The sequence below is a fragment of the Anguilla rostrata genome, chromosome 15 (assembly GCF_018555375.3).
Source record: "Anguilla rostrata isolate EN2019 chromosome 15, ASM1855537v3, whole genome shotgun sequence".
Classification (NCBI taxonomy): domain Eukaryota; kingdom Metazoa; phylum Chordata; class Actinopteri; order Anguilliformes; family Anguillidae; genus Anguilla; species Anguilla rostrata.
In genome coordinates this window covers 17,679,035-17,696,430 of record NC_057947.1, presented here as the reverse complement: position 1 = coordinate 17,696,430, position 17,396 = coordinate 17,679,035, and the positions used below count along the sequence as shown (strand labels likewise).

Below are 17,396 nucleotides of genomic sequence, written 5' to 3'. Positions count from 1 at the left end.
ATAATAATAATTTCCCTAACACAAAATATGAAGAAATAAATAAAGAGCCGAAAACAAAATGTGTATTTGTCTGCGCAGCAAAATTTTATAACATCTTAATAGTTACAATACAATTTATTAAACAGTACAAACAGCCCCCCCTGAACGCATACATGGAGTCAACCACCACAAATAAATTATCAACCTGTGTGGACGGCCCCCCCAGGTCTGGAATCAGAGTTTCCACTTTGTTGAACAGTTTCAGAGAGTATTTCCTTTTTTTTTCTTCTTTTTTTGCCATTTTTCTCCCATTTTCTCCCCAATTTAGTCGTTATACCAATTTCCCGTGTGGACCAGCCACAGTCCTGGTCGATGCACTATCCTCTGTTGGTCTGGGGAGGGTGTAGACTGGAGGGACAGGATTGGCTGGTTTTCCGCATTAACACTTTACAACCCTTTGCCATCAGTCCATCTGCTTGTTAAATTCAGCTCCATTCATGGTATGGCAGAGAATGTCAGTATTCGAAGTGATTCAGTGAATTATTATTTTTAAAAACGAAGCAATGTGCCTCAATAATAATATAGAAAATTATTTTCTGGTCATTTAAGAGCAAGCAGTTTCAGTTTTATACACCTACATTGCTTTTGTGTGTGTGTGTGTGTGTGTGTTCCCTGCGTGGTGTTCCTGATAAACTGTAGCCTCATAGTTATGTGCCTGACTAATTTCTTACTCTGATGTGGTATACATCACCATCTGCAGGCCAATACATTATTTGTGTACTCATTCTGTGACCAATTAGCTGTAACTGCTATTAGGTTATGACTTGAAACAAAATAATGGAATGTTTTCCAAGAATATGTTGGCTGCTCACACATCACTAATATTTGATGTCAAATTAGCATGTAATGCACTCAAATAAAACTACAGAACAAACCTACAGTGTATAGTTGGTAATAGTTTATTTTTTGGGGTAAAGAATTCAAATTTTACTGCTGGACCAACTCATATAATATGCATCTTTTCTGGAAACCTGAGTACTAATTTATCATATTTTGATTCTATGAGATGTCATGTTGGCTTTTGAAATAGAATCTTTAGAACAATATATATATATTTTAAAAAACATCATGTGGTAGAGATGGTATTGATCTCTGTAACACATATTGAAATACTTTGATATGTATTGCATAAACCAAAAAATATATAAGAGGTCTCTTATAATGTAAAATATAATAACACCTTGAACAGTAGAACTTATTTCTACAATAAAAAATACAAGGGCGGTTGACTGGATGACTGTTTTATTTGGCTCCACACATTTTTTGTGTGTCTAATTGGGATATGTGATGCGTCTGATGGACCCAATCCTGGGGTTCATGCCGCCCCAGTCGCTGTACCTCCGGTACTCTCCGGGCCTCAGCAGGTACTGGCGCCCCCTGTAGTTGGGGTGCTCATAGAACAGCCAGTGGCCTTCCATGACATTGCAAGAGTGGATGTCGTTGTAGTGGAAGCGGTCGTAGAGGGAGGGGCAGTCATCAGTGAACTCCATCATCTGACCCCCGAAGTCTGCACGCTCATAGATCCTCATTTTGTAAGATCCTTGGTGCTGGAGAAAGTGAAAGCAAGACAACATTAATATTAGTATTAATATTAATCCAAGTTATGGCAAGCCACAATGAGGTAATAATTCTGTGGCGGCTGCTTACTTGGGGGATCATGCGGCAGGATCGGACGCAGTCGTTGAAGCCCATCCATCGCTGGTAGTCTGGATATTCACCCCTCCTGAGGAAGTACTGGTACCCTAAGTAGTTGGGGCGCTCGTAGACCATCCAGCAGCCGCTGTCCACCTGGATGGAGTTGCAGCGGCTGAAGTGGGAGTGGAGGTCAGCGCAGTCACTGCTGCACTCGTAGGACCGGCCCTGGAAGTTTCTGTCCTCGTAAAAGATTATCTGAAAACAAGGTTCAGTTGTTCACAGTTCCACCCTGTGCAGGTATGACTTCAACAGTCAGAACAGTCACACTTCAATCCATACACACGGCCTGAACTGACAGAAAAACAATCTTACCTTTCCCATTGTGTTTGCCTAACTTTGGTCGCACTAAAACAGCAACAGGATTGTGCCAGAGCCTTTTATACACGCAGAAAAACAGGCGCATTGTTTTTTAAATCATTCAACTTTGCAGGTCAGCTTTTTAGAAAAGAATACACTGCTGCTGAAAACAAAAGATATTTGTATCCTTGTCACAAAGGCTACTAATAATGTTGTTTGTTGACTCTGTATCTGTGCAGTTTTTTTTTCAGTGTTTGCATTCCTGTGGCCATTGAATGGCTAGCCCTGCTTTTTCTAGAGCCGTTTTGTTAAAATCAGTGCTGAGTCCATGTTATATTCTAGTCCATACTACATTGTCCTGAAATTATAGTGATCTCAGGTGGCCAGCAGGTCGTCTACATAGATCAATTACTAGATGTTAAAAGTTTTCTCTAATTATTTGTTTAGGATTTCTGTGAAGGTTCTCAAAAAGTCCCAGATTATGACATATATGCTCAACAAAAGCCTAAATGATAATGCATTCGCATACTGTCACAAGATAGCATTTTGTTGTTTGAGAACTTTACTGTTATTATAAAATCCTATTCAATTGAAATAGTATGTTTAGTTAAATCTCAGTTTCCTTCCAGTCCTTTCTTTAAAATATAAAAGTGTAAAATTCCTACAAGTAGGCTGGATGTTCTGTTCAGCCAGTTGTACAACAGAGAGACACTATCCACATACATGGGTTAAGACCTATCTTCTCAATTGTACTCCATGGAATTGCTGGGGAATGGAAGTCATTTCCCAATTTCATGACAATAAATTTGGTCTGACAACAGTGTTTTAAAATTGAACTTTATTAAAACTTGACTCTAATCGTGGTCAACAAACTAACAGGAATCCATGATGCGCCTCATGGACATGAATCTCATGTTGCTGTATCCCATATCTCTGAAGCTCCTGTACTCCCCAGGCCTCATGTACATCATCCTGCCTCTGTAGTGGGGCTGCTCGTACATCAGCCAGTGGCCGTCCATCACACTGCAGGACTGGCAGTCAGACATGCGGTAACGGTCCATGATGGAGTCACAGTCATCCATCATCTCCATCATCTGACCTCCAAAGTTCTCCCTCTCGTAGATCCTCATCCTAAAGGATCCTCTGTGCTGTTGACAAATGGTTTATTGCAACCTTTATCCATCAGAAAATTCAGAGGACACAACAAATTGCATATGTGAAATACATTTAATTGTCCCTAAAATGTAATACTGAAGGAATTAAACTTGATATAAAAAGATGTAGTCATATATTCATGTCTGGACATTAGCATTAGCTGCTAATTGCCTCCAATTATACAGGATATAAAGTCTAATCACAAGCTGTTCTCACCATGGGGATCATGCGGCAGGACCTGAAGCAGTCGCTCATGCCCATACGGGAGTAGTCAGAGTACTCTCCCCTCCTCACAAAGTACTGGTTCCCCATGTAGTTGGAGCGGTCGTAGACCATGAAGCAGCCGCTCTCCACCCTGCAGGAGTGACAGCGGCTCAGGTAGGAGGTGAGCTCAGCGCAGTCGCTCATACACTCATAGGACCGTCCGCCAAAGTTCCTGTCCTCGTAGAAGATGATCTGGAAGGAAATTATAGTAGAATTTTGAAGGACTGAAGAAATTTTGACCATATTTTTTTTTTTTGTTTTTAGACATGTTTAAGTGAAGGATCCAATTACCTTGCCCATGGTCATGGTGAGTTATTCGTCCCCAGAATTGCACATGTGACAGTGAATTTCTGCCACTTTTATACATGACTTGACGTCTAAAGAATCTGTGGTCACATTGTGTGAAACCCTGACAGGGCAACATGTCACAGAGGGCCAGTGTTAACCAGGATTCAGAGAGTACTCTAAAGGGTTATTATCTGCCACAGAGAGCATTTGTGAGGTGAGGCCCATGTCTATATTGTTCTTGAATAACACAGAAAGAGAGAATTCTTTGCTTGAAAGCAAATGGAACAAAAAAGCACCTCACAGTGTGTTAGCAGATTATGTGAAACATTCTTAGTTCTAAAAAAAGATTGATTTTCAAATGCATGAGAAAAACATAGTCTCAGCAGCCATATAATAAGCTTGTGTCAATACACCCTGATGCATATGATACAGAACACTTCTCCAACAGGGAATGTACACTTTTTATTTGTAAATTTAAAAATTAATTTAAATATAATATATAATGTTACATTTGCAAAACCATTAATATGGTTTTAACTGGCCTCGTAAATGGTTTAGTCAACATGCATTTTAAGAATCAATAGTACTACAGATAAACACAGTTGGAATTGGTTGTAAAGTACAATATATCCTCCTGGGAACAGTAGCTCTCTCCAGTACATGGCTAATAAGGCCGACAAGTCTGGCAAAAAGTTTTGCATTGCTGCTGATGTGAACACCAAGTATTAATTAAAGTCTTTATTTATTATTAATTAATTATTATTATTACATTGTTAAATTGTTTGGAAACTTTGCAGAATTTAAAAGTTTAATATTGCATAATTTGTAGCAATTTTAAAAATAAAATTGCTTTCATACACTGCTCAAATAATGTATACACTGCTAGTATTACATTCTCAGGACACTATTGCCAAGCAAAAATGGCAATGGTTATTAAATCTATAGCTAGTATAGTCTCAATATAGATTTTTCTAATATGCTCACAAAAAGTCACTATTTTCTGTCAGTACTGCAGTGATGCAGTGTTAATACACAAGGTCTAGTTGGATCATTTTAAATCTCTAAATCCCAAAGATAATGAATAAATTTAACTTCTCATAGCCTTGGACATCTGCTTCTACTAATGTTGTGTCACCCTGTTGTAAAATCTTTAGCCAAATAGGCCCTGACTTTAAAAAATGTCTTTGGTGCCCTTTACATATGTAGAAAAAGGCAGGCATTTTTTTGTGATCAAATTCTAATTGCCATGTGCAATTAATTCTTCTCTTCTTCATTCTTCTCTTCTAAAACAAGTTGGATAACAGCAGCTGACAGGTTTGTGTTCTATGCAATCACTCCAAGATTGATCTTATATCGTATTTAGCCTAGTATTGCTCTTTGAATTAAGTTCTGGCTCACATGGACCAAAGTCATCCAAGTTTCTGATATGGCTATTGAAACCCTTTCACACAAACAGAGAATATCTTTCAGCCTCCTGTTACTCAGATGCTTCATGTGCTTGTAACACCTGTGAGACTCAGCAGGGACTTCTGTGATATCTTAAAAGTAGTGATGGGGCTGTAAGGTTTAAACATTATTATTATTATTATTATTATTATTATTATTATTATCTGGGAACAATTTTGCTCAGATTGTTGTATCTTTGGTATTAAAGAACAGTAGAGCTGCTGGAATTCATTTATTACATTAACGCACACATTTATCCAGAGCAAATTACAAAAGTGCATTGAACTTTGGTGTGAACGTAGAAGAAAAGATCAGTGTGATTTGGCTTCGTTACTTATCCTGTAAATTAACTTTGGCCTATAGAGAGAGCTGGATTACACTAATAGACACCAGTAAGGCAACAAGTTTGATTTTTGAAGATATTAAGCTGAGGTCAAGATGGCTTTGGCTGTGATGTCACATGGCCAGAAAAAATAGCCATCTTTACAAATTGAGATTCTGCTGTTTATATTTCTCATATAATATTGATATATTTCATACCACATCATCTCTAAAATATTGAGTTACTTTAAGTGGAAATGTTCTGGTTTTAATTATCCTGCTTGATTTGTTTGCCACATTTTTGTGTTGCACTGGATGGCAATGTAGTAAACTTTTTACTGAATTGGTTACTAAACTGTGCTTGAAACCTTAATTTTCAAGCTCGTTCCCAGCTCTGCCACTACTGTTGTGCCCCTGAGCAAGGTATTTAACCTGAATTTATAACTATAAAATGATAGATGTAATATAAGGGCCTCTTTATAAGAACCTCTCCTAAATGCTGAAGTATCATTTATTGTTTCTAAGTACATGTGTACAAATATTTGAATTGATTAATAATACTCATTTTAGTCATTAGCCCGTAAACAGCATTATATTATCCCCAGTTTGTCAGAATGCATTTTGTGATCAAGGATGGGCAGCATTCAATGACATGCATTTGACATGAGTAAATCAAATGCTTTTGTGTATTTTCCCATTTGTATGCTATGAGCTTGGAAAATACATGATGCAAATTTTATCATGATACTTCAGAAAAAGGCATTTAGGTATTTTTACTGTATGCAGAATACATCCCGATCTCCCTCCAAACAAATAATTCTTACAGTGGCATAGCCAGGAATGCAGTATTCTTGTGAGCTTCAAAAGCATGGACCAGTGTACTGGGCATATGATATTCTATTTTAATCTGTGATTTGGTTTTAAATTGTATTATTATTATTATTATTATTAGCCTTCTCCATCTTTGCTGATAATTTTGAATCAATGTTTAACTAAATGAAATTAAATGTTTGTGACTTCCATCACTAATAATATAAATTTAGTTCCAGACCCACCCAAAAAATACTTTGGTTATCTTGGACTATCCTCCACAGTCTGTATTTTTAAATGATTATTTTCGGCAAGGTCTTGAAAATCATTGTGAGTGAATGGGAACCGGAAAACAGGGAGGAACGATGCTGTCGTTAACGGTCAACAGGGACATTTGATGTTGCTAGTATTCGTGCTATGCAGATACAATGGGGTAAGCTCCACAAAATTACTTGTTTTTGACCAAAATGAAATATCCCTTTAAAAAGGATTTTAAAAGGCTAAATCAACTATGGTTTAAGAGGGGAAAGAAGCCACATTGATTGTCCGATGGAAGCACATTTCTGTTTGGGTGTGGGGTTGCAAATGTTTGTTGTTTATCTCTGTACCTGTGATTGTATTCATAGTTTAGATTGATAAGGAAACAAATTATTTTGTAGGGTAAAAAATGTTCAAATATAAGTCTGATTTGGAAACCAAATAAATTGGAAAGGTGCGTCTTTTGTGGGAAATATTTTTATTAAAAATCAACTGTCTTTAAAACAGTAATAGTTACAGAATGACATTAACAGGAATCCATGATGCGCCTCATGGACATGAATCTCATGTTGCTGTATCCCATATCTCTGAAGCTTCTGTACTCTCCAGGCCTCATGTACATCATTCTGCCTCTGTAGTGGGGCTGCTCGTACATCAGCCAGTGGCCGTCCATCACATTGCAGGACTGACAGTCGGACATGTGGTAACGGTCCATGATGGAGTCACAGTCATCCATCATCTCCATCATCTGACCTCCAAAGTTATCCCTCTCGTAGATCCTCATCCTAAAGGAACCTCTGTGCTGCTGACAAATATTGTACAGTAAAGATTTTGACTCAAAATATAAAATGTTCTCCACATTTGTAAGTTGTGCTGGGCAAGAGTGTCTGCTAAGTGAATGCAATATTGTTGTATTTGCTTGTGGCAAATACATATAATTGCCACCAGAAGGGTACAGCTGCAAAATTAAAACTTCAATACAAAGTAACATTCATATGAGAACATTTCCAATCTAATACGAAGCTGTTCTCACCATGGGGATCATGCGGCAGGACCTGAAGCAGTCGCTCATGCCCATACGAGAGTAGTCGGAGTACTCTCCCCTCCTCACAAAGTACTGGTTCCCCATGTAGTTGGAGCGGTCGTACAACATGAAGCAGCCGCTCTCCACCCTGCAGGAGTGACAGCGGCTCAGGTAGGAGGTGAGCTCAGCGCAGTCGCTCATACATTCATAGGAGCGTCCGCCAAAGTTCCTCTCCTCGTAGAAGATAATCTAGAGACAAATTAATTTAATATAAAGACTGATAATAATGAAGCAATGACCATGGTGATCACTGAAGCTAACCAAGGTAAAGGCAGTTTTGTTCCAGACAGATTTCCTATCTATAGTTGTTTCATGTGCCCCAGGAAATGAAATGTTCATGGCTGTGAAGGTGCAGCTGTTTTTAACCACACATAGATCCAATGCTAAGAGTGTAACTCCAATTCTGTATCTCAAGAGGACTGCACTACGCTTACCTTGCCCATGGTCATAATGCTGGTTTCCCCCTCTGACTGAACACCACTGATGCACTGACACTGTTGCACCTTTACACTTTACTTTTATACCTGACCAAATCCAAAGTACATTGCGGCCCCATTGTGAAAATCCCTGACCCAGCAGCACAGCACAGAGGGCTTAACCACAGCCAGGTCTGTACAGGGTTATTATCTGTTACTTTGTGCTTTTGTTAGGTGCATACATGTATCCATAGTGTTTCCTTTACTTTGCAGAGAAATTTCTCCACCTGTGCATAACAAAGCCAACTGACAAAAAGGCCTTAGGCAGTTTTACTGATTTTTGCACTTGACATTATTGTCAGGCGACGTAATGATTAAGTGACATATGTTTCATTCCCCAAATCCAGCGGTTTTAACAGCCAACACCCTTGTTAAATGTCTGGCACTCTGAATACCAATCGCAAGTGCCTAACAGTTAAAACACCTCACTTATTCAACCTGTAAAATATATTTATTAGATTTACTCAAAGATATCAGTTATCAAATTAAATTGCTAAATTTGTTGATAGGCAGAGCAAATTGTTGGATCAAATATTATCAAAATGTGTAACCTGAAACCAGATTAAAATGAAGATTTTTAATAAGTTACAACAAATATTTTAATCTAAAGATAAGGTTCAACTACCTTTAAACAATTAAAAAAGGTTACATACATAAACTGTCACTCAAAAGATGAATGAAAGAAGATGCTAAACAAAGCTTGTTTGTCCCAAAGTAATCAAAGAGTGTGCCAAGGCCAAAATTTAAAAAACAAAAGACAGCAGAATATTCCAAAAGTCTAGAGGTGAAATGTAGAACTCCAGACCTTGATGCTGGACTCAGATACCCACTTTCAACTAACCGTTAAAAATGGACTTCACACCAAGTTTCTAAAAAAAGTTAATTCTTACTAAAGGAATGCTGCATATTTTATCCAGAAAGGGGGGAGTGGGATTGGCACAACCTCTGACATACACAAACACACACACACACACACATACACACACACAATAATTTATTGCTATACTTGTGAGGACTTCCCATTGACTACACTAATTCCGTAACCTCTAACCCTAACCCTAACCCCAACCACTTAATCCTAACCTTAACCTAATTGTAAACCTAACCCTAACCCTAAGTCCTAACCCTAAAACAGCCTCTTGAACTTGTGGGGACCAGCAAAAGGTCCCCACCTTGTGTAATTTTTCTTTCTATCCTTGTGGGGACATTTGGTTCTTACAAAGATAGCAATACATGTCCACACACACACACACACACACACAGAGACCCACACTCACACAGGGACACACACATTCACACCACAAATGGCAACCTCTCAGTTCCGGCTCTGTGTCTTATCTCCAGGCTATGCTGGCAGAGTGCAAAGTTTTCTATGGCTGAGAATGGGCAAATGGGCATATTGCATTTCTTAGTGTATCAAACATCCACAGAGCATTTGTCCTTTGTGGAATCTGTGATCTCTTATCAAAATATATAAACCTACATTGTTCATTGGCACAGATTTTACCTCTACTTGTTGTTAACATTACAATCAAATCTGTAATGGTGTGGGGGTGTTGGAGAACCAGAAGCGACGAATATAGGGGAACGAAAAGCTAACGCTACCGGAAGCGTTAGCCACAAAGTCCCGAAGGACAAAGGAAGGGGGGAACACCCGAAAGTAAAACACAAAACAAATAAGATCCTTGGGAGAGCAACTCCCGCACACAAAGGATCCTAAACAACAACAAAAAAACACGGAGTAAAAAACCACTCCGAAGGACCCCCTTGTCCAGCCGTAAAACTGGCTCGCGAAACCAAAAGCGACCCGTGAAAACCAGGGCGAAAAAAGAAAAGGACCAGTGGTACAGAGGCGAAGCTCTGGTACCAAACCCAAAACTGGTCTCAAAAGAAAAGACAACGGAGTAGCAAAACTTACTCAGCGAAAAGAAAACCCTGAGACGCAGCTCAGAAAAACACAAACAAAATACATTACCCGGGACAACGTCCCGATACCCACCGGCTCACACGAGCTCAAAATAAAAGTATAAATGCTCTTAAGGTGTCAGAATGCGCTCACTGCGCTAAGAGACTGACTCGCCTTAAGAGGACCCAGAACCAACCACAACACAGTTCAGTAAACCGTCCACCGAGCACCTATACCTCTACCGTACCGGCTTTGTGTTTAACAGGATTTTACACAGAAGCGCAGATGGCTGTTCTGTCTGTGCTTTTAAAGGCACCTCCCCAGGTGAAAATAATTGGGAAATCAGACACCTGGAACAAATTAAGAACTTCTCAAAAGCCAGGTGCCTTCTAGTGGCAGCACAAGGCCACTACACCCCAGAACCATGACAGGACCCCCCCTCTAAGGGGCGGCTCCAGACGAACCCTCAGCCCCGCGTCTGTGGAAGTCCCTTATTAGTTCTGGGTCCATAATGTCCCTAGTAGGGACCCAAGACCGCTCCTCCGGGCCATAGCCCTCCCAGTCAATAAGGTACTGTTTCCCCCTGCCTACCCGTCTCTCAGCCAAAATGCGCCGCACCGTATAAACCGGACCCCCCTCCAGGAACCGCGGGGGAGGTGGAGGATCCTCCACCGGAGCCAACGCACTAATAAGAACAGGCTTGAGACGGGAGACATGAAAGGTCGGATGCACTCTCATCGCCCGCGGGAGCTGCAACCGCACCGTGACGGGGTTGATTTTGCGGATGATCTTAAAAGGCCCTATATAGCGAGGAGCGAGCTTCCGGGACTCCACCCGCAGCGGCAGGTCCCGGGTGGATAACCACACCCGCTGACCCACGTGATAAGATGGTGCCGGACGACGACGCCTATCAGCCAGCCTCTTTTGATTGGCGCTGGCGCGTAACAGCGATGCCCGAACCCTCTTCCAGGTGGCCCGACAACGCCGGATAAAAGCTCCCGCAGCCGGCACGCCCATGTTATCTTCCAACTCCGGAAATAGCGGCGGTTGGTACCCCATCTGAGCTTCAAACGGAGAATATCCTGTGGAAGCGTTACGCAGGGTGTTGTGTGCGTATTCAGCCCACCCGAGGAACCGGCTCCATGTTGTTGGATTCGCTTCCGCCAAACACCGGAGAGTGTTCTCAAGAGTTTGATTTGTGCGTTCGGTTTGCCCGTTAGTCTCTGGGTGGAACCCAGACGAAAGGCTCACCGACGCACCCAGGAGAGCGCAGAATGCCCTCCAAAACCGCGCCACAAACTGCGGCCCCTGGTCCGACACGATGTCCAGCGGCAGACCATGTATCCTAAAAACATGATTAATTATAAGCCGCGCCGTCTCCGGTGCTGATGGCAGTTTTGGTAAGGCAATAAAATGGGCAGCCTTGGAAAAACGGTCTACCACAACTAAAATTACTGTGTGGCCCTCGGATGGTGGCAGTCCCGTAATAAAATCCAGAGCTATGTGACTCCATGGCCGTCTAGGAACGGGTAGTGGACGTAACAGCCCAGATGGTGCGAGATGGGGATTCTTATTACGGGCACAGACCGAGCAAGATAATACAAACTCTCGCACGTCCTTTTCCATACCTGGCCACCAGAATCGCCTGGCTAAAAACTCCTTAGTCCTGTGGACCTCGGGGTGACCCGTGAGCCGCGAATAGTGCCCCCATTTCAGCACCTGAGCCCGTACCTCAGTCGGGACAAAGAGACAGTCCAGCTCCCGACGAAGGCGCAGTCATATGGTCGGTGCGGCGGCAGTGTGGTGGCACTTTGCTTGCTGAACACTTCCGCTAATTCTCTGTAATCCTCCGGCACATTGGGAGGAAGGGGAACGGAAACCGCTCCTAACATTTGTGCCTCATCCTCACCACCGGAAGACTGGGATAAAAATTCCTCCTCCAAGTCGGAATTCAAACTACCATCCCACTCGTCTGCCGGAGGATTCCAGTCACAAACCGAGTCCCAAGCTAGACTCTCCTCTGGCTCCTCAGAGAACGCAGGAAATAATCCCGGACTGAAACCCGACCCAGTCTCCTTCTCGTCCAACTCAGACCCCATATCGGTTTCGTTGAGAGGAGAGGAGGAAGGAGAGCGCACCTGCGGACAGTGATCATCACACTGAGACCCCCACTGCGCAATAGGATTAATTTTGTTACCCCAATCAATATGGGGCTGGCGTTCCACCAGCCACGAATGTCCTAATACCAGTGGGTACGCGGGGGATTCCACTAAAAAGAATCGAATGCGCTCCACGTGCCCCCGGAATGGAATACGCATCGAAACAACTTCAGTCACTTGCCTCACCGTACCAGTGCCCAACGGGCGGCCGTCAAGTGCTATGAGGGATTGGGGATGGGACATGGAACGGACTGGCAAATTCAGGTTCTGAGCCCACCTGCGATCGACGAAATTATCGACCGCCCCAGAATCTAAAAAGGCTTCCGCCTGGACCACAGCCCCTCTCCAGGCCAGTTCCACAGATAAAAATGTGCGAAAGTCTGTAACTTTATTATGTCTCACTGGTGGCTTCCGCTCCACTAGTGAGACTGGTCTTTTACGGTCAACTTTGGGCAATTTTTAACCAGGTGCCCCGGCTGTTTGCAGAAGAAACACCGCCCTCTCCATGGCTTATCTCTCCTGGTCCGCCCAAGAGCCGAGCTGTCTATCTGCATCGGCTCCTCCCCCTTATGAGCAACCTGATTGAGCCCCGATTTTGCATCCCTGCCCGGAAGCGATGGAGCAAAAAAGGTCGCCCGGTCTCTTCTGTCCGCTTTCTCTCTCTCTCGTTCCCTTACCCGGTTGTCAATGCGGATCGCTGTAGAAATCAGTGACCCCAAACTAACCGGTGGTTCTAGAGTGGCCAAGGCGTCTCTTACAGGGTCGGATAGAGCGTTTATAAACAGGGTCATGAGCAGTTCCCCTGCCCACCCCGTCTCCCCTGCCAATGCCCGAAAATGGAAAACTCGGCCACACTTTGGCCTCCCTGTTTGATCCGAGTCAACCGGGTAGCCGCCTCCCTGCCCGAGATGTCATGGTCAAAGACCTGGGCCATCTCAAGCATCAGTAGCTGGGAATCGTTCATCACCGGCGCCTGTGCGCGAATTAAAGGGTCAGCCCACGCCAGAGCCGTCCCGGTAAGTAGAAATAAAATGAACGCCACCCGAGCATCCTCGGTAGTAAAACGGGAGGGTTGTGATTTTAAAAAAATTAGGCACTGAGACAGGAAGCCTCTGCACTTTCCTGCCTCCCCGCTGTAGCGCAACGGAAGCTGTAATTTAGGCTCCCTAGCATTTGGTAACCCTGGTTGGGGAAGTGTGGTGGATGACAATGCTTGTGCCACTGGTGACGGTACGGGCGCCGTCGGGGAGCGGGACTCGCTTGCCAACTGGCGAAAACTGTCTGCGAGCCCTATTAGTACTTCCTGTTGTCTGCTCAGCTGCTGCAACATCTCCTCCTGTCTACGGAAGATCAGTGCCTGCTGCTCCGCCGTAGCTGCCTGCTGTGCCTGGAGTAGCTGTAACCCCTGTCCATGATTAGAAATGGTTGCTTGCTGGGCGGCTACCGCCCTCTCCAGAGTATTAGCGTCCATTTCTACCACAATATCGGTCGCTGGTATCTCCATAAGGCTTCTGTGTACTGTAATGGTGTGGGGGTGTTGGAGAACCAGAAGCGACGAATATAGGGGAACGAAAAGCTAACGCTACTGGAAGCGTTAGCCACAAAGTCCCGAAGGACAAAGGAAGGGGGGAACACCCGAAAGTAAAACACAAAACAAATAAGATCCTTGGGAGAGCAACTCCCGCACACAAAAGATCCTAAACAACAACAAAAAAACACGTAAAAAACCACTCCGAAGGACCCCCTTGTCCAGCCGTAAAACTGGCTCGCGAAACCAAAAGCGACCCGTGAAAACCAGGGCGAAAAAAGAAAAGGACCAGTGGTACAGAGGCGAAGCTCTGGTACCAAACCCAAAACTGGTCTCAAAAGAAAAGACAACTGAGTAGCAAAACTTACTCAGCGAAAAGAAAACCCTGAGACGCAGCTCAGAAAAACACAAACAAAATACATTACCCGGGACAACGTCCCGATACCCACCGGCTCACACGAGCTCAAAATAAAAGTATAAATGCTCTTAAGGTGTCAGAATGCGCTCACTGCGCTAAGAGACTGACTCGCCTTAAGAGGACCCAGAACCAACCACAACACAGTTCAGTAAACCGTCCACCGAGCACCTATACCTCTACCGTACCGGCTTTGTGTTTAACAGGATTTTACACAGAAGCGCAGATGGCTGTTCTGTCAGTGCTTATAAAGGCACCTCCCCAGGTGAAAATAATTGGGAAATCAGACACCTGGAACAAATTAAGAACTTCTCAAAAGCCAGGTGCCTTCTAGTGGCAGCACAAGGCCACTACACCCCAGAACCATGACAAAATCCTTATAAACTATAGAATGCCCTGACATGTTACTAACTGAAGCACACATTTTGCCAGTTTCTTACATTTATTATTTAACATAAAATCACAGACTAGCTGCCAGTGCTGTACAGCAAAAAATGGTAGTGTAGATAAAAATCAGCTCAAGTCTCTCACAATAAAATTGTAAGCCTAACTGCAGTTGTATATGCATTGTCTGTAAAATACAATCTCAAACTCATCACATCTGTTACTCATTCAACAGCATACCCCTCAGTTAATTTGAAGCATACATTTAGACAACTGTTTAGATGCATGTTTAACTTGTTCAGCAAGTACAGTCACTGTTTTACAACAGAAGTCTGTGAGCTGGGCTGTTGTTGATGCTGGTGGTGGAACCATGTATGTGGCTGCAGTTCTCAGTGCCATTGTGCACATTCAGACTGAAGAGGTACAGTATGTAAGTGGAGTTTTATGGGAAAATGTTATGTACTGTCACATTTATTAATGTAAAATTGATCCAAAATCTCTTTTCAAATTTTTCTATGAATGCGGAACACGAGCAAGACCGGAACAAAAACAAAATATTTATAATGCATATTTAATGTTTAATGTTTTAATGTTTAAATGACCAATATTTTTGTGGCTGGTTTGTGACCATTATAGGTCTGTTTACATTTACTGTATGCAATAACCAATGGCAATTAGATGAATTAGATGAATGCTAGCTGCACCAGGATATAATAAACAAGTGACTAGACTTACAGGACCTGCTATTTGCTTTCATCAAATGGGTATCTCCTGTGTCATTATCAAATATAAATACATGTCTGAATATTGTTTACTAATATTTCACAGGGATCAAAAAATCTGGAATCATTGAGTGTGTGTGTCCTAAAAACATGTATGAGTGCATGAGGGAACAAGCATGTATGCATGTGTGTGTGTGAGAGAGGAAGAGAATGTATTATACTGTGTTATAAATGTTTTGTGTTTGGGTATTAATAAAAAAACAGTAATCATGCCGTTCATCTTCTGCAAACATCAGACGACTATTTTCAGTTAAAAGTTTAACAGTTTATTGAATATCTACAACTAATATCTACAGTATATTTTTGTCATTTGACTTTATGTATAACTTCAACAGGAATCCATGATGCGCCTCATGGACATGAATCTCATGTTGCTGTATCCCATATCTCTGAAGCTCCTGTACTCCCCAGGCCTCATGTACATCATCCTGCCTCTGTAGTGGGGCTGCTCGTACATCAGCCAGTGGCCGTCCATCACGTTACAGGACTGGCAGTCGGACATGCGGTAACGGTCCATGATGGAGTCACAGTCATCCATCAGCTCCATCATCTGACCTCCAAAGTTCTCCCTCTCGTAGATCCTCATCCTGAAGTTTCCTCTGTGCTGTTGGTCAATCAAAGCCACAACAGTGTCATTAAGACAAAATTCTGGAACTAAAATACAAACCAGAGCCTCCATCATGAGGCATAATAAGTGGAAAAAAGAAAAGTGTCATAAATTTGTATTCAAAATTTGTGTCAAAAAATTCAAGCTTAAGATGTGCTAGGCGGATTGCATTTACAAATGCATTAATGAGTTCAGCCTAATATTAAAATGCTCTAAACACTGGCCACATGGGCTGCTTGTTCTTGGCCGTGATAGAACAGAACTCACCATGGGGATCATTCGGCAGGAGCGGATGGACTCGAACATGCCCATGCGGGAGTAGTCAGAGTACTCTCCCCTCCTCAGGAAGTACTGGTTCCCCATGTAGTTGGGACGGTCGTAGACCATGAAGCAGCCGCTGTCCACCCTGCAGGAGTTGCAGCGGCTCAGGTAGGAGCTGATCTCGGGGCAGTCGCTCATGCACTCATAGGAGCGACCGCCGAAGTTCCTGTCCTCGTAGAAGATGATCTGAAAGAAAGTAATTTAAAAGTGTGACCTCTTCACACATACCTCAAACCAGGGATACTTTAGTATCCTTTCTCTTTTCAAATTAAATATTTATGGTACAAACTGTATCAGTATTTAGATATGCATTAGTGTTTTAGGCATTTGCTCCATGCTAATGTCCACAAGAGGCTCTGATCTTACCCTGCCCATGATGATAGTTGGTCTGATCTGTGAGATTGAACCTGGGAGCTGTGCTGCAGTCACACAGAACCTGTGCCCACTTTTATACCCAACTTACAACTCAAACCAGCTGTGGCACCATTGTGTGAAAGCACCTGACTCATCACTGCAATAGCTCAGCTTTCTGTTTGTCTGGGTAGGATAGTACAGTAAAGGGTTATTATTTTCCTCTTCTATACACTTTCTTTCGCATTCTGGAAGCATAGAAAATTCTCCCTACCCCAAAACCAATTCAGAACCAAACGTGCTTTGTATAGCATAAAAGAGCCTTGATCATTACATTCATGCCTCGGTGTAAAGTAAATGCAGACATACTTGCTAATTGTGAGCTCTGGATTCATTAGCAGATTTATTTATTTTATGAACTGTGTAGAGATTCAGCAACCTGCACTGTAATGTTTGACTTTTATGCAAGCTGAGCGCATGTCTTTAAAACATTACTCATTGATCATAGTCAATATTTTATTTGAAGTAGCATTCTTAGCAATAATTTTCATACAACGTGTACTTAAATCAAATGCAAATGTTCTGATTATAAATCTAAAATTGTGGAGTACAGTCAAATCATTATGGCACCATATATGTAGAGTATTGCTGTTAGTTTTGTGCCACAGCCACCTAGCCACCTCCTACATTCGCCACTGTATGGTCACCCATGCTTCATCATAGTTCATGATATGGGGAGCCTTATCTTTCGAGACAGACAGCAACTGGCATTATATTATATTAACTAGCTAGGGACAGCTTAGTTAGAAC

At 42.5% G+C, this 17,396-nt stretch overlaps 4 protein-coding genes across 5 annotated transcripts; all 4 read right to left on the bottom strand.

Moving 5' to 3' along the window:
• Positions 1-1,264: 1,264 nt before the first annotated feature.
• On the bottom strand, positions 1,265-2,146 carry LOC135240407 (gamma-crystallin M2-like). Its single transcript, XM_064309826.1, has 3 exons — positions 2,047-2,146; positions 1,687-1,929; positions 1,265-1,586 (listed from the first exon to the last, which is right to left on the bottom strand). Exons 1-3 carry the CDS (start codon positions 2,053-2,055, stop codon positions 1,311-1,313), a joined length of 528 nt encoding a protein of 175 aa, XP_064165896.1. The 5' UTR covers positions 2,056-2,146; the 3' UTR covers positions 1,265-1,310.
• A 708-nt stretch (positions 2,147-2,854) lies between these two features.
• On the bottom strand, positions 2,855-3,843 carry LOC135240406 (gamma-crystallin M3-like). The gene is made up of 3 exons (XM_064309825.1): positions 3,742-3,843; positions 3,403-3,642; positions 2,855-3,179 (listed from the first exon to the last, which is right to left on the bottom strand). The coding sequence occupies exons 1-3, from the start codon at positions 3,754-3,756 to the stop codon at positions 2,904-2,906; spliced, it is 531 nt and encodes a 176-aa protein (XP_064165895.1). The 5' UTR covers positions 3,757-3,843; the 3' UTR covers positions 2,855-2,903.
• Positions 3,844-7,032: 3,189 nt separating this feature from the next.
• On the bottom strand, positions 7,033-8,171 carry LOC135240402 (gamma-crystallin M3-like). Of its 2 annotated transcripts, none has more exons than XM_064309822.1 (3): positions 8,092-8,171; positions 7,607-7,846; positions 7,033-7,378 (listed from the first exon to the last, which is right to left on the bottom strand). In XM_064309822.1, the coding sequence occupies exons 1-3, from the start codon at positions 8,104-8,106 to the stop codon at positions 7,100-7,102; spliced, it is 534 nt and encodes a 177-aa protein (XP_064165892.1). In that variant the 5' UTR covers positions 8,107-8,171; the 3' UTR covers positions 7,033-7,099. The 2 variants fall into 2 exon arrangements, with proteins under 2 accessions (XP_064165892.1, XP_064165893.1); XM_064309823.1 differs by having other exon boundaries at positions 7,033-7,375.
• A 7,386-nt stretch (positions 8,172-15,557) lies between these two features.
• On the bottom strand, positions 15,558-16,706 carry LOC135240408 (gamma-crystallin M3-like). Its single transcript, XM_064309828.1, has 3 exons — positions 16,602-16,706; positions 16,182-16,421; positions 15,558-15,911 (listed from the first exon to the last, which is right to left on the bottom strand). Exons 1-3 carry the CDS (start codon positions 16,608-16,610, stop codon positions 15,636-15,638), a joined length of 525 nt encoding a protein of 174 aa, XP_064165898.1. The 5' UTR covers positions 16,611-16,706; the 3' UTR covers positions 15,558-15,635.
• Positions 16,707-17,396: the final 690 nt, after the last annotated feature.